Source organism: Candoia aspera, chromosome 4 (assembly GCF_035149785.1).
Source record: "Candoia aspera isolate rCanAsp1 chromosome 4, rCanAsp1.hap2, whole genome shotgun sequence".
Taxonomy (NCBI): domain Eukaryota; kingdom Metazoa; phylum Chordata; class Lepidosauria; order Squamata; family Boidae; genus Candoia; species Candoia aspera.
The window spans coordinates 5,266,155-5,287,106 of NC_086156.1; the positions used below are offsets into that span (position 1 = coordinate 5,266,155).

The 20,952-nt window shown below is 45.7% G+C and overlaps 1 protein-coding gene across 2 annotated transcripts in view; it reads left to right on the forward strand.

The window, feature by feature from the left end:
• Positions 1-561: 561 nt before the first annotated feature.
• The window catches only part of OXSR1 (oxidative stress responsive kinase 1), a 73,201-nt gene continuing 52,810 nt past the window's right edge, over positions 562-20,952 (forward strand). For both annotated transcript variants that reach the window (XM_063303317.1, XM_063303318.1), the window contains exons 1-3: positions 562-764; positions 14,771-14,883; positions 19,830-19,938. In XM_063303317.1, coding sequence (XP_063159387.1) covers positions 692-764; positions 14,771-14,883; positions 19,830-19,938 — 295 coding nt within the window. In that variant the 5' untranslated portion in view covers positions 562-691. The remainder of the gene's footprint in view (positions 765-14,770; positions 14,884-19,829; positions 19,939-20,952) is intronic.

Genomic DNA, 20,952 nt, shown 5'->3' on the forward strand with positions numbered 1-20,952 from the left:
AATTCCTGCGGAACAGGAAGGCTATTCTTCAATTGCCCAGAGACAGCTAGGGGAAAAAGCTTATTCCCAGCCAGAAGCGTGCATCAGTAGCTATCTCTCCTCCCAGCTTTCTTCCTTTCTTTTTTTTTTTAAATCAACTTTATCCAGGGTAGGAGAAATGCAGCGAAGGCGGGGTTAGAGCGTTATTGACAGCTCCCCAGCCAGTGACCGAGGCAGTCTCCTCCTTTCCCGCCCCCTTCATTTCCCCAATCCCCGGCCACCATCCCTGCCCCAGGGGGCGGAGTCACGGGCCGCCGGCGCAGACGTCGACGGAGGCGCCGCGCGCCATCTTGTGCGTGGCATCGCTTGGGCTCCTCTCCCGACCGCGCGCGGGGAAACCCCGGACGGAGGGACGGGGCTCCCGCTCAAAGACAACCGGAGAAGGGACGAGGCGCGGAGCCGGCTCAGCTTCGGGGCGCGGGGCCGGCCCGGAGCCGGGGACACGCTCAAGATGGCGCCCGCGGAGCCCCGCCTCCCCCGGGCGGCGCGCCGTGCGCGTGACGTCACCGCGTGCCTGGGCAAGGGCAGGTGGGAAGCCAGACCGGGCGAAGTTTGGCCCCTGCGAGGCGGCGGCGGTGGCGGCGCGGCGGTGCCCGGCCCGGCCCGGCCCGGCTCCTTCCCTCGCTGTCCCTGCGCCGAAGCCGGGGCTGCCATGGCTGCGGAGGACTCCGGCTCGCTGCCCTGGTCCATCGACAAGGATGACTACGAGCTGGAGGAGGTGATCGGTGAGTCGGGCTAGGCCCGGGGGCCGGCGGGCGGGCGGGCGCGTGCCCCGTGCCCGCGGGTGCCGGGGGGCGCCCCTGCTGCAGCGGCGCGGGCGGCTCTGCGCGGCGGGCTGCGGCCGCGGGGGCGCCCCTCTCCCCTTCCCTCTGCAGGCAGCGTGCCCGGGTGCAAGAGAGGGCAGCCCCCGCGCCTGGTGCCCTCCAAATTGGGGGGGGGAGGAGGAGGAGGAAGAGCCCTCCCATCCTCCCCAGCCAGAGGTTGCATGCCCGTGGCGGGGATGGGCTGCGGCTCCTGGCGGCCTTGGGGGCGCGGAAGGGGGCTCTGCGGGTGCCCACCGGCCCTCGGTGGGGCCAAGGTGACCTCGCTTGTCTCCTGGGCTTGGGAGGGCGCCTTTTGCATCCGCCCGGAGGGCAGGGTGTGCGGATCGGGACTGGAGGGCGCGGGAGGAGGGTGCCTGTATCGCGCTGGGCAGCCCAGCTCTTCGAAATGACCTGCCAACTGGGTCTGGCAGAGAGGGGGTCGTGGGAATCCTGGGGATCAGGGGCTGGGAGCCTGGATGGGAGGGGGGCTGAAGGCCATCTGCTGGGAGACTGGTGGGCTCCCTTGGGCAGTTGATGGGCCCCTGGGAGAAGAGGTGGTTGGACTAGGTGGGCCAGGGGTCCCATCCAGCAGAGCACTGCTTATGTTGTTATTTCTTCCTCCTCCTCCTCCTCTTCTTCCTCTGAAGGCCATCTGCTGGGAGACTCCTGGGCTCCCTTGGGCAGTTGGTTGGCCACCGGTGGACTAAATGGGCCAGGGGTCCCGTCCAACAGGGCGCTGCTTATGTTCTGTTGCTGCTGCTGCTGTTCTCCTTTTTGTCTATCACCTCCTCCCCCTCCCCCCCCTCCTCCTCCAGAGGCCATCTGTTGGGAGACTGGTGGGCTTCCATAGGTGTTGGTTGGCTACTGGGAGAACAGACAGCTGGACCAGATGGGCCAGGGGTCCCGTCCAGCAGGGCATGGTTTCTGCTCTAAACTTTGGAGGGGGCAGGAGATGTCTTGGCCCTCAAGTGGGTAGTCATCTATCCTTTGGAAATGCTGCTTTTAAATAGGCTTCTTGTTCTTCCTTGAAAGTCTGTCTGTGTGTCTGCTGTGTGAGAATCACAAGTCTGCTTCTGAGAAGTTTGGGGAAGGGTGTATGCCTGTGTTTTGATGCATGTGTGTCTGGTCTTAACCTAAAAGCATGCCAACCCCAGTTGGGTTTTTTTTTTATGCATACCCAGACCTGGATTGCATTCCCCGGGCAAGCACTGATAGTTGTGGTGACGAGCATGTATGTTTCTGGGTGCTGGTGTTCTTATAAAATCATGCCCACCTAGGTTAGCTTGAGGATTCATTGCAGCAAAGAGCCTTGCCTCTCTAGAGTAACTCAGCTTGAAGTCAGTCTCTCCCCCCCCCCCCATTAATGCTTGAGGGATGAAGAAGTTTGAATACTTGTGGTTTCAAGGCTTTGAGGCTGGGGGTGTGGCTCTGCTATAATTTTGTTTGCAGTTGAGATTCATTGTCCTCCAACTTTCTCCAGCTGCAGTGTTAGAAATACTGGGAATGAAAAGAATTTACATTTTTAATTTTTTTTTGTGGGGGGGAGCTAGAATGGACACTGGGCACTTTTGTTCTGGGTATATTCTGATTCTCAGGAATGTCTGGAAGATCCAGGAGAAGTCCACATTTATGACTGGTAAGACGTGGCAGCCTCAGAGACCTTCGTTTCAAACCCTTCAGGCACTGTAGGAAAACGGTTCGTACTTGTTCATCCTTGCTAAGAGGAGAGATGCTGCTAGAATTACTTCAGGTATTCGGGTTGCTCATCACACTGGCCCGTTGTGCAGCCCGTTTGTCCTGGCTTAATGTGTTCAAACTCATCTCCTTCTGGTTTATTCAAGAAGGATGGTTGAACAAACCATGGCTGAACCCAGCTGGGTTAGGAGGAATTCTTTGCGACTGATGGTGGGGAATACTGCAGTTTGGAGGTTAGTGTATTACAGGCAGTCCTCACTTAACAACAGTTCATTTAGTGATGGTTCAGACTTACTACGGTGTTAAAAAAAAAAGAGTCAGCTGGTTCTCATACTTATGACCGTCGGAGCATCCCTGCAGTCATGTGATCACGATTTGGGAACTTGGCAACTGGTTCGCATTTATGACCGCCACAGCATCTCATGGTCACATGATCACCATTTTTGACCTTCCTGGCCAGCTTCTGGCAAGCAAAATTGATGGGTTCACTTAATGCCTGTGGTGGTTTGCTTAATGACTGCTGCAAAAAAGGTTGTAAAATTGGGTCAGATTCACTTAATGGCCGCTTCGCTTAGCAACTGAAATTCTGGTCCCAATTGTGGTCATTAAGCAAGGACTACCTGTAATAGGCTATGATCCAATTTACATATCCCTAGATTGAAACACATCTTAGTTGTAAACCCTAATTTATAATCCATGGTGACATGATTGTACATCATACTGAACTTGTGCAATCAAATCTGAGAAATGGCATCTTATTTGCCAGCTTCTTATTTGCCAGTTTCACACCTCATACTTAAGTCATTACATGGCCTGGTACCCTTAGTTTAGTGTGGTATGTGAACTTGCCCATTGTGGCTTAGTGTGACGTGTGAATCAGGCCATTATGGCTTGTTCTACAGATCATGGTTTAAAGCATATATGAATTAAGCCATATGTCTGGGTAAGGCCCCCAAGTTATTATTCCAGTTTCCTCACTGTTTGTGAAATCTCTTATTCATTTTGCTGCTGAGAGTTGGTGTTGCCCGCCAAGTGAATGAATCAGTTATGGGTCAGAGTCTGTTCCTTTCAGCCACAGGTCCGTCGCCTTTTCTGTGCTGCATCTAGTCCATTTCTCGAGTGATGAGTTGGATTTTGTCTGGGGTGAATACAAAGTCTCTGTTCCTTATTCCCCACCTTCAGAGAACACAACCATAGTGACTTTTTGCGGGATCTGAGGAAAAAACTATAAGAAAAATTCAGCATTTGAATTCTGTTTATCAGCTTTTCATTCTTGTGCCCCTGTGCTTGATCTAGCTGTGCAACCCACAGGTACAACTTTTGGTTTAATGTGTATGAACCCACCGTGGTGGTTTACTCAACAAGCCTTGGGTTAGCACGACTTGTGAGCACATGTGTTTCTCTGTACCATAAGCAGGGGTTGGGTGGGTCTGTCTTTAGCGAGATCCATTGGAACTAGTGGGACTGACAAGATCCCATCATTTTTTGTGGATAAACTTCTTAAGTATGATTAGGCTGGAATAAAAACCATGGAATGGATCTATAAAGTCTCCTCCTGCTTCGTCAGAACTTTTGAGTGTTTCAGCAGCATTGGCACTGCCCGGCAACCTCCGCTGGATTTGAAGGTTGGGCTATATCAGGAGGGAATAGCTGGAACCAGCTGGGTGGCATTGGGGAGAGGAAATTACACTAATGAAATCAGGTTGCCCACCACTGAACTGTGCTGCGTGATGTCACCCATCTCTTTGATTGAGGAAGACACCCAGGCAACCTTTCAGAAGTCGCCTCATCTGCCCCCCGGTTGGTGAACCGCCTGGCTTCACCCGTGGCCTGCCTTTTCCGCTTTTGACCCTCCTGGGGGAAGAGAGATGGATTAGGGCCACAGTGTTGGGGAAAGGGAACGACTTAATTCAGGCATCTGCAGTCTTGGGTTTCTCCAGATGTATTAACCATTCCCCAGAATTCTCAGCAGTAGCCACTCTGGCTAGGGAATTCTGGGAATACAAGTCCATACGCCTGGAGGGCACCGAGTTTGAGGGAGATGAAAAGGAAAAATTCTGTAATGCCTCAACCCGAGTCTAATCAAGTTCTCCCACTTCTTAAGTAATTATGAGTTCTTTGCTCCTGTAGTGTATCCAGTTTGATTTTTGGAAACAGATTCCCTCTAAGTTGCATTTGTTTGCATCTTAATTACCCTTTCTCCTTCCTCCTGTTCCACATCAAAACTCAAATCTGCGTTCTCACAGTATGAACGGGCTGGTCCTAATTTTTCTATTTTTCTCCTTTCAGTTTCTTTAAAATTTTAACTAATGTTGCCACTGAGCTGGTGTGAAAGAAAATTGTGTATAACCTGAACGTGTGAATGCTACCTATTTTACACTTCCCCAGCGTGGCAATCACCAGATGATTTGAAATGCCACTCCCATCATTCCCCCGAAGTCTATCTTATGTTCCTTTCAAGAGCTGGTAATGGGGTGATTGCTGCTGGCAGTCTCAGAGAAAAAAAAAAAATCTCAGTGTGGTTCCTTGTTTTCGTATGCTTCATGTTCATACTTCTTTCTTAATAGTGGTGGTGAATGAAATGGAAAGATTGGCCTTTTCCTGTAGAACGCCCCCCCCCCACCCTTCAGCGGCTGGTTTTGACAGTTGCATCAGGATTCCAGTTTCCGTGTTGAAATTTGGTGAGAAGCTGTGGACTTCTCTTCCTCTTAATCCTTCCCCCTCACCTTGCAAATGCTTCTGAATAGCCAGGATGTGGCCAGAATCATTGCAAATGCAATTCATAGGAAGACAGGCTAAAGGTCAAAAACGTTGCCTGTAGATTTTCTTCCTTCCTTCCACCCTATACTTCTGGCAGACCATGGCTCCTCTGTCTGTTCTTCCAATCCCATCTCTTCCCCATCCCTTCAAGAAACAAGTGCAATTGAAAACTGATTCATTATTTTTCTTTTGACTCCGTTTCCCATCTTACAGCTGGATATAGAGGTAGGCAGTGAAGGTTATGGTATTAATATTCTATGTCGGTGCCTTCTCCAACAAAAAAGGCCTCTCTGTCTCTCAGGAAATTGAGAAGAACATAGTGAAGAGGTGAGATTGGACGGGGACCCGTAAAAACGTAGTTAAGGAAAACGTCCTTACTTTGAATAAGCTTAAACCTCCAAGGTCGGCTGAATTACATCCCAGAACTAGCTGAAGGTCTGGGTGAACCCTTCTGTGATGTCTTTGAGACATCCTGGAAAATTAGGGAAAATGATTGGAAGGGGGCAAATGTTGTCCCCATCTTTCAGAAGGGGGAAAAGAAAGATCTAATGGATGAGAGACCAGTCAGTTTGATGCCTGGGAAGGTTTTAGAAAAGATCTCAGATAATTCAGTCTGGAAGCACTCTGCGCACAGTACAGTAATTATCTGACCTTTGTCAAAGCTGAATCTTGCTGGCAATTTCATCTCTTTTTTTGACCGAGCAACTTCCTTAATAGATTGTGGGACGTAACATACAGTATCTTGATTTCAGCAAAGCATTTGATAACATACCTCATGACGTACAGATCCGCAGGCTAGTTAAATGTGGAATGGGTGGCGTGCCAGAAGTGGATACGTAGTTGGCTCAAAGACCATACTCAAATAATGATTCTTCACCAGAGTGGGAAGGTATCACATAGGGTTGCCTCAAGGATTTGTCCATAGTCCTCTGCTCTTCAATGTTTTCATTAATGATTGGGATGAAGAGGGGAAGGGAATGCTTTTCACATTTGTAGACGAACAAAAGTAGGTGTTTGCTAAAACCCGAGAAAACAATGCAGATTCAAAGTGATCTTGATGGTTTGGACAAATGTACTAAAAGTAGCAGAAGGAAATTTAGCAGCAATGGTGCAAAGTTCTTCACTTAGAAACAAAAATCGGGTGCAGAGAAATAGGACGGGGGCATCTGGCTTCATAATAGTGACCCAGCCAGATGATGGAGCTACAAAGAAAACAAATGCAGTATTAGGGTGGCATCAACAGAAGTACAGTATATTGTCCAAATTGTAGAAAATAAAGGGTCCGCCGTATTCTGCTTTGACCGGCCTGGGCTCCCATCTATTTCAGGATACCCCAGTTTGAAAAGGATTAAGAGAAATTGGAACAGATTCAGAGAAGGGCAGAAGGAGAATACAGGTAGACCTTGTTTAACAACCATTCATTTAGCGATGGTTCAGACTTACGACAGCACTAAACTGACTTGTGTCCGGTCCTCACGCTTACGACCATTGCAGCATCCCCGCAGTCACGTGATCAGGATTTAGACGCTTGGCAACCAGTTAGCATTTATGGCTGTTGCAGACTCCTGTGATCACGCGATCTCCAATTTCGACCTTCCCAGCCGGCTTCCAGCAAGCAAAATCAATGGGGAGCCGCGTGATTCGGTTAATGACTGCATGGTTCACTTCACCACCACCACACAAAAAGTTTGTAAAATCCGGTTGGATTTGCAAGCTCAGTCCTCTGAAGAGCGATTGAAGGAGGTGGGTGAGTCTAGCCTGAGAAGATGATGATGAAGAGGGAACAGGATAGCACTCTTCAAATCAGATGTCACCAAGGATGAATACCAAGGCCTGTTCTCTCTTGTTCCAGATTCCAACTGAATGTTTAGAAAAATAATTCTAAGAGGAAGAGCAGTTTAACCGTGGAATCAAGGGACCTGGGTAGACGGTCGGGTCCCTTTCATTGGAGTGTTCCTTTAGAAGCCAAGGCCTGAATTTGGATTCCTGCCCTCCAGGGACGGGAGGTTGGGCTGGATGACCTCAAAAGTCCCTTCCAACTCTAGGATTCTAGAGAACATTAGATATTATATAGAGAGAATATTTAATAACCCTAACTTCCTGCTCCGTGAGTCTTCAGGCAGGGAACTTTCAAGACTCGAATGCTTCTCCAATGAGTTGCACTTGGTGTTGCTAAACATTTTTTTAAAAAAGAAAGGAAATCCTCTTGCGAAATGTCCTTGTTTTATCTAGAGCACAAAAGGGGAAAAAAAAATCTATTACTCAGTACAGTATCTGATTAATTCCGTTTCCAAAGTTGGCAGTTAGGTCCGTGTCACGAGCTAGGATGAGCCCAGAGGGACAACCGGGTCTGTGGGCTTCAAATGTGCAGGGCCCTTCACCTCCAGAGGCAGCCGCTGGTTGAAATGGGGTGTGGATTCCCTGCGCCCCTAATTTTCTTCCAGGCCTTCAGTCCCGTGGAAATAGTGGCACAGAGCTGGCAAATGGTGCTAAAGGGAGAGGTGCATGGCTGGAAAAAGGAAGAAGAGGAGGAAAAGGCTTTTTTTTTTTTTAAAAAAGGGCAAGGTCAGGATAGAAATATGGTATAACTGTGTTTAATAGAAAAAGTGGTATTGGGCTGGCTCCAATCAAACGGTGGAATTTATGGTTTCTAGGAAAGATGTTAGGAGGGCAATTTAAAATATTAGGAGAAAGGACTTCAGTAGCTCCTGGCAACAGTCTTCCATCTTTAATGTAGAGCGGTGTTCCTCAACCTCAGCAACTTGAAGTTGTGCAGACTTCATTCTCTTCTGAATGGGGTGTAAATGTGGTTGATTGAGATAAACTTAGAGATAAGCCACATTTGTGGGATGTGAGATAAACCACATTTACACCCCATTCAAAAGAGACATTAAAATGCTAAGAAGGAGACAAAAAGACCAGAACGCATCCTCTCCGGCAGCTGACACCCAGATAAGCAGGGATCGACACCAGACAAACAATCAAGCAGACAATAATATCCTAATCAAGGCACTACAAAAGAGAAAACCACCATCACCACCAACACGGGCAGGGCAAACAACTGTATATAAACAGGCAGCAAAGCCCACCCTCCCTGGCACTGATGATGTTCCCTAGTCAGGTAATGAAACGTCTGCAAGCAAACAACCAAGCTCAGAAAGCACCAAGTTTCAACCCTGAGCTACAGATACTCTCTTTTATTGAAATCCAGAGCTCTCCACTGCAGCTTGATTAAAGAGCAAAGCACGTTTTCTAACCCTGGGTCCCAAAGAAGGATTGAACATGTGTTGGAAATACCTTGCTATAATGTTAAACGCATGCAGCGACCGCATTAAGATTTTCACAGTTGGGACTTACATTTCCCAGCCTCTTTTCTTGTTCCCTTTTTCTATAACCATCGGTCCTTAGTAAATAACTATCTAGACCAAACTTTGCAGAATAAATTTTGCACGGCCCATTCAGTTTATTTAAGCCTGTACTGCGGGCCACCGGATTCAGTGTTTCTTCCTGCCATTCAGCATTCTGCCTTGGTGTTTGAAACAGGTGGGCTCCGCTGTTGAGTTAAAGGTTGACTCTTCTCTGAGCCTGATTCAGCTCCTGGTGACTCCACAGGTAGGCCCATTGTGGTTTTCTGGACAATAATGCTGAAGTTATTTGACATTTCCTTGGGTATTTTTTTTTTAAAAAATGCAGTTTTGTCTGCATGCTGGGTATTTCTTAGTGGTCTCCTATCCACAAAATAACCGAAGTGAGTCTTGCTTAGCTTTTGCCTTTAAGTTGGTGAGGTCTTCCCATAACACAGCCTTATAATTGGGCTTAATTTCCTCTTTGGGCTGTTGTGCTGGCTAGACTTTCGTAGTCGTAAAGCATCAGAGGAGGTGAGTAAAGGCCCTGAGCATTCTCAAGTGCATGTCAAGCTGTCAGGGTAGGCTGTAGGTTGCAATGCAGCTCCCATGGTCTGGATTGGAGACTTGGAGAGAATGCCAGTTGTGGGTTTCTGGTTAATCCCATTCCCTGACTAGTGGTAGTCCTACTCTGGACCAGTGCTTGTTTGTTTATGTATTTGTTTATTTGTCAAATTTCTCTGCCACCCATCTCGTACACAACGAGTCTCAGTTTGAAGATGTGTGGACTTCAACTCCCAGAATTCTGGACTAGGTGGCATGTGTTAACATGCATTTCACAATGGAACGAAATGCTGATTTTGCACGTGGGTGTCCTTTGTAAAATAAAAATTGCAGATTAATGTGGGAGCAGAGTAGGAAGAACTTCTGAAGCTGCTCTGATCGAGGTGATGTAGTGGGGCGTGTTTCGTCCCCTGAGATTGTCACCACACTTGTGACGAGTCCCATAAAGGACACATCGCTGTATAAAGCTGAATCATAAATAGGGCTGTGTTCTGGGCTCAGCAGGCTAATAAATGGAACTCTCTCTATATATATTTCATTGAGGAACCCTCCCAAGTAGTTTGGAATGCACCTTGATTGTGCATTGAATGTTTGCCCTGAAATTTGCAAGGTTTTTTGTGTCAATAAAAACGAGATTGGACGCCAGCCAAGATTTACAGTGACTGGTGGTTCTTCCCCATGCTTGAATCACATCTCAGCACCTTCAGGCCAGCTCACCCTAACCATAAAAATAATATCAGTAAAGCAGTTTAGGCAATAAAAGGTAGATCAAATAACCACTAACACCAGGAGTTGTAAAACTGTCAACAGTCTTCTAATAAATATTGTTCAATTTCCTGGGAGGAGGCTTGGGGTGGGACATTATGGATAATTCATCCCATCAAACCTATTTGTCTACCTGCCTCTTCGGTGCACGGAGCAATTCACTGATTGTGCTAATCGACTTTCTCCAGCGCGCAAACACATGTTTGGAAGGAGAAGTCTACATCTGATTTGCAGCGGTGGATTCTTGAAAAGTTAGTTGTCGACCTTTGAATTAGTGCATATAGTTTTTTTTTTTAAGGCAGTAAAAGAGTAAGGAATATTCACAAATGTGGTCAAAATTTAAGTGGTTCTGTTTACAATGTAATCATTTCTAGCCCTCCTCGTTCTCCAGGTAGTTCTTGCTTAATGACCATTTGTTTAGCGATGGTTTGGACTTATGACGGCACTGAAAAAACTGACTTGCGACTGGTCCTTGCACTTGCGACCATTGCAATGTCCCCATGGTCATGTGATTGCAATTCAGGCACTTGGCAACCAGTTCACATCTACGACCAAAGCAGCATCCTGCGGTCACGTGACCACCATTTTCGACCTTCCCAGCCAGCTTCTGGCAAGCAAAGTCAATGGGGGCTGCATGATTCACTTAACGACCACATGATTTGCTTAACGACTGTGGTGATTTGCTCAATGACTGCTGCAAAAAAGGGTGTGAAATCGGGTTGGATTTTCTTAATGACTGCATCGCATTCATAGTGACTGAAATTCCGGTCCCAATTGTGGTACTACCTGAATTTTATACAATTGAGGACTATCTGTATTTTGTGATGATGATTAATTTTGAAGCGAATGGTTACATGGACATTCTATTCATTTCTACTTTCCTTTTGTTAATGTGTTTAGCAGAAGTATATTAAAAAAAAGAAAGAATGCCAACATGTTTTAGTTCGGCTCTCATTAAAGCAGGATGTTGTAGGCTGTTACTTCCCATGCTGGCTGGGGTTAGGGTTGCAACCCAGCAATTTGTTCCGTGAACATGTTGAACGAGGGTAATAAAGGTAATAAGGGTAATTTGAGTGGTGAATCTTACAGAGGTGGCATTTGTCACAGCCTCTTCGACAAAGGCAGCGGTGGGTGAGTCAAGAGAGTTGGGGTACCCTTCTTGTCTGGGTGCTGTTTGGCTTGTGTCTCCGTCCTGTGAATATCTTGGGTGCCCATTAAAATGGGTCCAGGAGTCAAAGCAAAGTGGGGAAATAGAATTGCTGGTTTTGCAATGGCAAAATTGAGTTGAGCATGGCAATCGCCTTGCAAGCCAAGGTGTGCCTTGGCGAGATGCCCAAGTTTCTTTTTGGGCGGTCCATAGCATTTGGACTGAGATTCTTGTCTAGGAGCAGGTAGGACGTGGGGAGCTTATCTTGCACATCCTGGAAGCCTGTCTTTAGTAATGCCTGTGAGTTGTATTTAAAGCAGTTGCTTTTTTCCCAGATCAGTGTTGCAAACTAAGCTTATTTCAAGACTGAGGTTTCCGTAAAGGATATCTGGAACTTTGGGAACCGAGGCAGAACTGCAGAATGTGAAATGGAGAGCAACTGGTTGGAGAAGCTGGACAAGAAACAGCAAGGACAATACTTTTGGAAGTTTTTAGAAAGTTAATTTTCTAAGCTTGTCCTCTGTACTTAGAAAGTTAGAAAAGTGGTTTTTTAAAAAAAATGTATTGGTGAAATTTAACAAAGATAATAATAAAACAGTGATAACTCTGTGGGTGTGTGATAAAAATGAATTAAAATTTAGAGAAAAAAGGAAGAGATCTGTCTTGTATCAATATACAACTAGCTTAGTCCTGTAACATGTTATTAAATCTAGATCTTATAGAAACATACTACTCCATCTTATAGCTACAATGCAAAGACAAGCAACGTATCTCTTGAACTCAATCTTTAACATTTGAGGATTCACTGTTTTCTCTACAGAAAGCACTATGGGAGAGTTTTTAAAAAAATATTTTTATTAATCACTTTTAAAAGAAAAATGAGCGAAGCAACAAGCAAAAAAACCAACTTTAATTGATACAGAAATATAATATTTATAAGTAGACAAAGAAATTACCAAGATTGTACAGATAATGCTCAGTGTATCTTTGACTGGAAATTAACCATGGAAAACATTACATTACAATACACTTAAATACATTACGTTGTTTTAACAATGTAAGTAAGAATTTATATCTCTGAGCGAAGTGCCAAAATCTCCCGTTTGTTGTTTAAAAATACAACTAGAGGGGAAAAAAGGGTTTTGAGGACTGCTTCAGGTGATAAGAACACAGGTTCACACAACATGCTAAGTTTTAATGCTGGTTTGTCTAATAACTCACAATACTAAGCCATAAACCACTCTTTTTTTCTATGGCTGGGTTCCCATATTACAGTAAGCTACAGAAACTTTTGCTTTTGCAGATCAGCATCTTAATTAATCCCACACAACTATGTTTGGATCAGTAAATTATGGTTAAACTGTGGTTTATTGTAGTGCTGGTTTGCCATCTCTGCAAGAACCTTTGAATATGTGCTGCCAGACCGCCTTCCCTCCTCGTTTGCTCCTGTGTTCCACTGGTTCTTTTCCCTCCTGAGTAATTCTGGAGCAGCACAACCACTTCAGGAATTACAGCTATGTCTTCATTAACATGTTTTTCTTCGGTCCTCGAAATCCGCCTTCCTTGGGCCTGGAAGAAACATGGTGTATTGGGGGGGGGGGCAGTGCCAAAGGGCCTGTTCATTTGTCTGTGACACTGGAGTATTTTTAGCAAAGCATTTATGAGAGAGGCCTCCCTTTTTAAATTCTCTTTCTTTGCAGTTTAATTGAAGGGCTGGCCAGGGCAAAAATAAGTGGAAAGAGGAAGGGAGGGGAAAGAGAGGAAGAAAAGGAAGGAGGAAGAGAGGGAGGAAAAAAAGGGGAAGGGAAGGGAAAGAGGGAGGGAGGGAGGGAGGAAGGAAGGATAAAAGTGGGAGGAAGGGAAGGGAGGAAAAAAGGAAGAAAGGGGAGGGGAGGAAGGAAGGAAGGAAAAGGGGAAGGGAGGAAGGGCAAGAAAGAGGGGAAGGAGGGGAGAGGGAGAAGGGAAGGGAAAGAGGAAGAAAAGGGAGGGAGGAAGGAAAAGGAGAAGGAAGGAGGAAGGAAGAGGGAAGGGAAGGGAGGAAAAAGGGAAGGAAGGAAGGAAAGAGAAGGAGGGAGGAGGAAGGAAAGGAAGAAGGAAGAGAAGGGAAAGAGAGGAAGGGTAATGGAAGGAAAGAAGGAAGGAAGGAAGAAGGGATGGTAGGTTGGCTGGTTGCTTGGTTCCCCTTCTCAGCAGTGGCCCCTTGACTGTGACTCACCTTCTCCCAAAGTGCAGTCCACCTTTTTCCTGGCTTACAGAGATCCCTGGAAACCAGTTTTATTCTGTTGACCAGCCTTTCCCAACTGTGTGTGTGTGTGTGTCTGTCTGTCTGCCTGGATAAACCCCTGTAGTTTTCTTGGTGACGTTTTTGGAAATGCTTTCCCCAACCTCCTCCTTACCAGGGCTGAGCGGGAGGGGCTGGCCCAGAGTCCCCCGGCTGACCTTGGGCCTGAGGCGGGACCAGGCGGGGGGTCCCTGGCTTTGAACCTGGCCCCTTTAGCCACTCCTGCCCACTGACTGCCCATTGACTCTCTTTCCCACCTTGGCTTGTCCTAAATACCTTGGAGGGTGGATCCCCCGGGCGTTATTTGCTTATGAAATGCTTCTCCTGCTTTCTCATCCTTCAAATCAACCCCAGAGCCAGCCAGTCTGACTGTCGGGTTGGGAAAACCTCCTGCTAAGCCTGGTGAGGTTTTCTCAACGCAAGAAATGGATTTCCTTTTGATCTGTTGCGTTGGGCTGATCTGTTTTGTGAAGGGTATTCTCTGAGCTAAGTTTTTGCCTTTCCTGACACTGCTTCCCCTTTGGCTGTTTCCTGTTTTTTTTTTAGTTTGTTTATTTATTGGCCTTACATTGATTTGGTCAGCGGTCCCAAAGGCAATCTATAACAAAGCAATTCATGCTTAAGGTCCTACCTCTGAGGATAAAGGGCCGATGGGGCATTTATGGAGTCCATTTGTGTAAATACGTTAGATGTTTTGGTTGAAAAGTGTCCTGGGAAAAGAATCTTTAGCTTGTAAAGGAATAGTTGAAATTTGCATGAGCGGGCGGCATTTGTGGGTGATATTAAGCTGGCGCAGTTTGGTTGGGGGCTGCGTTTGAGAAACAAATGGGTAATGTAGATGCCAGGATTGTCAAACTGATGGTATGTGGGAAAGACCATGGGAGACGGGGCGAAGAGATGCTGCCTAGCGAATGGTCAGATAAGAGAGGACGTAGCCCACAGCTGCATAATGGGCAGAGAAAGAGGCTCAGGAGGGACCCTCCCTAGTTTCTTGGGTTGTAAAGGAGATGGCAGGAAGAGGGGGGATGAGTCTGAAGGGGAGGGTGATGTAATGGTATATGGGAAAGAGCTTTGGAGATGGGGCGAAGAGACGCTGCCAAGGGAATGGTCAGATAAGAATCAGCCCACAGCTGGAGAGTGGGCAGGGCAAGAGGCTCAGAAGGGACCCTCCCTAGTTTCTCGGGCTGTAGAGAAGACAGAGGGAGATTTGCACTTTTAGACTTGCAAGATTCTGTCAATGTAGCTTTACAATAAAGTAGAATTAGCTCATCTGGGCATGCTTCCTGTCTGGTCTATCTAGTAAGCCTGACACAAACGCTTCTTTTTGGAGCCAGTTTGCCTTCCTAATTTTGCATTTGTGGGTCTCTTTCAGGGAGCGGAGCAACGGCGGTGGTCCAAGCGGCCTACTGTACCCCAAAGAAGGAAAAAGTGGCAATTAAACGGATCAACCTTGAGAAATGCCAGACCAGCATGGATGAGCTCCTGGTACAAAAATTCCACCCATGTTCTTTCACAGTTAATTTAGGGTCTGTAAATCACTACGATTTGGGGTTGGTGGTCATAAGCCTTCTTGAGGCAGGGATTGGTTGGAGTTTTAGTGGGCTCCCTGGAGTCTTTGCCTTAAAGGTTGGGTGGGATGATGGTGGGATTGCTGTTTTATTGCTTTATTGTTTCGTGATTCTTTGTGGGTTCACCATTGTGGTTTTGTATTTGTTTTGTTAGGTTTCCTTGAATGTTTTTGTTGTAAGCTGCCCAGAGTTAACTTGGTTGAGTTGGGTGGCCATATAAATATTTTAAACAAAGGAATGAACGTTTCAGATACATAAAATAAAGTCTTCTGTTGTCCTGTGTGAAAAACAGGACGGTGAAAGGTGTAAGTTCTTTTTTGAAAGGCGGGCTAGAGATAAGTTACGACGGAGTAACCCAACTGGGGCTAAAAATCCAATGTTCCAGAGTTCAAGGCAGATTTCACCTTCTTGCCTCTTCAAAAGAAATTTAAGTATTTCCTATTATTCCCTTAATTTTTTTAGCAAAGAATGGTGCATCACTAATATCCCCTTCTATTCATTGCAAAAGAATAGGATTAATTTAACAGTTTACAAGCAAGTGACTCAAGGTGGTGTACAGTTAAAACACCCTAAAAATACAAATGTCTTGTTACGCATTGCCCACGATCTCTGTTTTCTGAGTGTTGGATGAAAGGGGCTTTTAATACATTAGTGAGGTGGCAACCCCAGCTGACCTGGTCTGAGTTAAGAAGCTAAAGAAGTTGGGTCTGTTTAGTACTTGGATGAGAGACCACCAGGAAATCTCTGAGCTATAAGAAGGAGAAAAGCATTCTGGGGGAAGGCAAAGATGAACCAGTGTTGTAGGTAAACAGTATAGACGAGTTTTGAGTTCAGCTTACAGGAGACCATATATTTATTTTCCAAATATGGTATTCTGACCAGTGTGACTATAAGAGTTGGTTACGTTGATTTAAAAGGTGATAATTGAAGGTATCTCACTATTAATGCCAGCTGATTTTGAATTTCAGTTCTAAATCCCTGCCTTAAAAATAAATAACCAAGCTGATAGAGATGGTCTTAGAGCCAGTCTTCTGCTTAAATCCATGCAGAGGAACACATCCTCCAAGGTGATGGTTATTGCAAATTGTGCTTCTGGGAATCGCACATTTTCTTTTTTCTGGTTCTGTGCATGTAGTTCTTTGGTCAGCTTCACTCTGCTGTTCATCTGGGCAGGGCCAGTCCAACCTCAGCTGGCCATTTGCAATGTGTTCAGTTCTGTTTTTAGATACACATTGTGCAGCATCAGAGGCCCAGCTTTCTTAGCTTTGGACCTGAGGGGGAGAGATGCACAAGAAGAGGGTCAAGACCAGTGTTTCTCAACCTTGGCAACTTTGAGATGTGTGGACTTCAACTCTTAGAATTCCCCCACCAGCAAAGTCCATGCACCTTCAAGCAAGCTGGCTGGGGAATTCTGGGAGATGAAGTCCACACATCTTAAAGTTGCCAAGGTTGAGAAACACCGGTCTAGAATAAGTTGGGGATAGACAAACACAACCTAAGCAGACATCCCTCAATTTTACCCTGTCTGGTGTCAAAAATTCCAGGGGATTCTTGTGGCTGGTTTGTCATACGTGACATTTGATTTCCTCCTCCTGCTTGGCCCTTGACTGAATGACCAGTCTTTGCAGGGAAAAGGGTTAGAGAGAAGCAGAGTTCTTGATTAAGAAATTTTCTCTTCTCTTAGAAGGAATCGTTCCTCAAGGAATATTTCTCAGGTGTCTGGAAATCCTTGAAACCTTAATGCTTTGCAAGGCCCAGAACTTTCTTAAGGACCAGTGTGGCCTTCCCTGACCCTTACACCTTGCTGCCCCGTGATTCTTCGCCACAGGGACATGCTTATAATTAGCAAGCAGGCATCTCGAGATGAATGCCGTCTTCAGACACAGTGGCGGTGTTTTAAATTTAAATTTGGAAGGCTGGGGTTTGTGCTGGGGGTGAGCGAGTGGAAACATGCATGTCTTAACCGGAGGATGTTTTCCGTGTTAATTAAGCCAAGGCTGTTATCCCTACAGACACGTCTCCCCAAATTTGGGCACTGGGTCAAATCAAGTAATAGTTGGGAAGAGAGCTAGAAAGTCTGGGTAAAAGGCTGCATGGCTGGTATTCCTGCTTCTAAGAAGAGTATTTTTAAAATCTTGAAAGGGCTGCTTCTGCAAAACCGGCTGCAAGGATTTCATTTTGGGTGCTGCTTTCTGCACGGCGCTGCTTTTGATCTGAAAGGCCTTTTTCAAAAATATTGACATTTTTATGTTAATGTATACTCTTGATGTTACAGTCAAGATAGCCCATGACAACCAGGGTATGCCAACCCCTGTGTTTCCTCTCAATACTCAATACATTTGCTTTGGGCTTCAACCGGTCTGCTTGTTTGGTGACTGGAAACCCCTTATGGGCTTTTTGCTGACACAAGAAAAAAATGAACGGGCAACTTACGGGTTTGATGATTAGAAAGGGTAGGCTATGGAAAGGAGGAAATTATGTTGTCACCTTAGAGCAGGGCTTCTCAACCAGGGTTCCACGAGAGATCACTCGGGGTTCCCTGGGAGATCATGATTTATTTAAACAATTATTTCAAATTTGGGCAACTTCACATTAAAGCGGTAAGTTTCGTTCTTTATTTCCAGTTTAAGAACACTGTTGATGCATAGATACAGGCCTACCCATGAAACGGATATAATCATTTTGTAACTTCTGGCCTATATTTGAGCCTGACTGTGCAGGGGTTCCGCAGGCCTGAAAAATATTTTAAGGGTTCCTCCAGGGTCAAAAGGTTGAGAAAGGCTGTCTTAGAGAGAGAGGATAAAATATAAATGTACTTGTAACTGCTGTTAAGAAGACCGGAAGCCGCTTCTTCATAATGTTTCCTTCTCTCTCTCTCTCTCTTTCTTTCCCTCCCTCCCTTTCCCTTTCCCTTTCCCTTTCCCTTTCCCTTTTCTCTCTTAAAATTTGTATTGTTTTTATTCTTTTAAAAATGTCTTTAATAACATTTATTTATTTATACACACACACACACACAAACACCCAAGTCTGCTTGTTTGCAGCTCTGAATAAAAACATCCAGCTTTGGATGATAGCACAAACCAGTTTTAGGCTACATAAAATCAGTTTTCTGTTGCCTAGAAGTTGTGGTAGTTTATAGGGTTGAAGTCTGGTTAAGTTCAGGTTCCAAAAATAGTGCCTAATTTGATTTTTTCTTTTTTACCTTCTTGGCAAACTCTTTTTGGTGCAGAGATACTTGCCAGTTCCTCAGCCAGCAGTTCTCGGGGCAGAGAATATTTGGCAGCTTGTTAATTTCTGCTTTTCCTTGTGTAATCTTTCAGCCTAACGGACTTGTGTCCTCTTTAACGATGGCTGTATTAGAAACCCTCTTTTCATTTGTTTGCTTCCTTGCTGGAGGTCGCTCCTGAGGTTCCCGTGTTTGGCCACGCGGTCTACTTTCCAGGATTGGCTGATATTTTTATAAATAGAAAAGAGGTTGGGTTCTTCCATCACACATCTGTGGTTTGCTTGGTTTTGGCTTGGCGTCTTGCATGAATCCAGTCCAATGTGGTTCATTTAGCCAACCATGGTTAAATAAACCATGATGGCTATATTCCCCCCCTTCTCCCAGCTCTGAGCTCAGTCTGAGAGGAGATTTTGGCTCCTGCGTCTCTGGTGCTAGAGTTGGCCGAGTCACCCTGGCATTTATTTATATCCGTTCGGCCTCTCTGAGGAAAGCAGAGAGCAGGTTAGCATCCTGGCACTTAAAACTCTAAAAAGCGAAGTGCCAGGACGGGTCAAAATGAAAATGCGTCCAGCCCAGCCCAGAAACCATAAGCGTCATTAAAATTACAGCAACCACCCAGAGAAGATTTGGAGGACATTCGAGCAAGTGGGCCTGGTATATTTTCTTAAAACTTAAGAGATTAAAAGTGTCCGTTTGGTTTCAGGTGATCGAATAGCTTCTTCCACAGTCTTCAGGGCCTTTTTTCCTCCTGTCTCCTTCCCCTGAAAATTATACCCTTTACAGGTAGTCCTTGCTAGCACCTGCCGAGATAGCATTGTTTAGTGAAAAAGCCAATTCCCTTCTCCTTGGTATGCTGGACGTGGATGACTTTTTTGCACATTGCACAACGGAGCAGACATCCTGAACGTCCTTGGGCTATAGGCAAATTTGGAGAGCACGGTGTGGGCAGCTTTGCAACTGAGCGGCTGCAAGACTTGTGGCCGCCACAAAAAAACCCCCGTTGACTTGACACCAGCCAAGTGTTCAATTGGTGCTCTCCCCCAAGGATGTCTCCCACCTTCTCAAGCCACTTTCTTAAAAAAAACAGAAAATTGTAATAAAAGTAGGAGAGAGGAAACTGGCAAGGCCCCAAGCAACAGGCTGGGAACCAAACAGGGAGGATAATTCACATACAGAACTTGAAACAGTGAAATTGGCATGCTCTCTCCCTGCAATGTTTATATTGATTGGAACAGAGACCCCTGCTTTCCAGTCCCCCCCAACAGCTGCAGCCATTAGTGTTTATGGGGTTGCAGCTGGATCCATCTGGAGTACCCTTGCAAAGGCTGGGGCTTGGCCAGGTGGAATCCATCCCAGAATTTCACCTTTTAGCCAGGATTTGGTTCAACTTTTGCTCCTTGTATATTAGCATTTCCCAGCCTGGGTTGAATCCAGATGGGTGGGTTTCAGCTCCCAGAATTCTCAGCAATGACCATGCTGGCTGGGGGATTCTGGGAATTGAAGTCCCCGCATTGGAGACTCTGCAAATGAAGCTCTCTGTGTTGGTGTCCTGTTTCCTCGGCTTATAATGGCTAACGTTGTTCAAGGAGAACAGTAACAGCAAATTGATTTTCCTCTCTTTTTCTCCTCCCTATTAGAAAGAAATCCAAGCAATGAGTCAGTGCCATCATCCAAATATCGTCTCTTACTATACTTCTTTCGTGGTGAAAGATGAACTTTGGTTAGTGATGAAGCTCCTAAGTGGAGGTAAGATTTCTGTTGATTCAGCTTCTTTTAGGTTTGATTTGTCACTCTAAAAAGGCATTTTAAAATTTAGGGTTTAAAATTCCATTTTTCATTGAAATCAGCAAAAGCAATGCCACCCTCTCAGAAAGACACTGAAGTGGAACATTTTTGCAGGCTGTTTAATTTTAAAGATGTTAATGAATTGCAATCATAGATCAAACCGTGGACGAGATAAACATGCAGTCAGTCCAGGCAAATACAAAAAGCTTTCTCTCGTCCTGGTGTTTGATACGTAAGTTGTCCTTGCAGGATGCTAATCGGGTAAACGAAAATGTAGGTAAAATTTATCTGAATGCCTGGAATCCCCTAACTGAACTTAGGGGAGGTGATAACTTACAGGAAGTCCTCACTTAATGACCATTTGTTTAGTGACAGTTCAGACTTACAACAGTGCTGAAAAAGCCAACTTACAACTGGTGCTCACACTTAGGACTGTCACAGTGTCCCTGCGGTCACGTGATCAAATTTGGGTGCTTGGCAACCGGGTCGCATTTATGACTGTCACAGTATCCTGGGGTCACGTGATCACCATTTTTGATCTTCCTGGCTGGCTTCTGGCAAGCACAATCAATGGGGAACAGTGTGAATCACTCAACGACCATGTGGTTCGCTTAATGACTGCAGTGATTCACTTAATGACCACCACAAAAAGGATCATATAATCCCATTGGATTTGCTTAATGGTCGCTTCACTTAGCAACCAAAATTCTGGTCTAGTTGTGGTCGTCAAGCAAGGACAACCTGTATTTGCAGAAGTCTCTTTGAACTAGCAAAATACCCTCACTTCTGATTTTTAGAAAAGCTGTGAAAACGGAGCTGTTCAGAAGAGCCTTTAAGGATTAAGATCCCGTCTTTCAGGATCACTCGATTCTGAGTTGCAGACTTCCAATAACGACATTATGATTTATTCATGCACTGTTTAGGCACTGTTCTTTGATAATTGCCGTTCTTCTTAAGTGTAAGCCCCCACAAGGC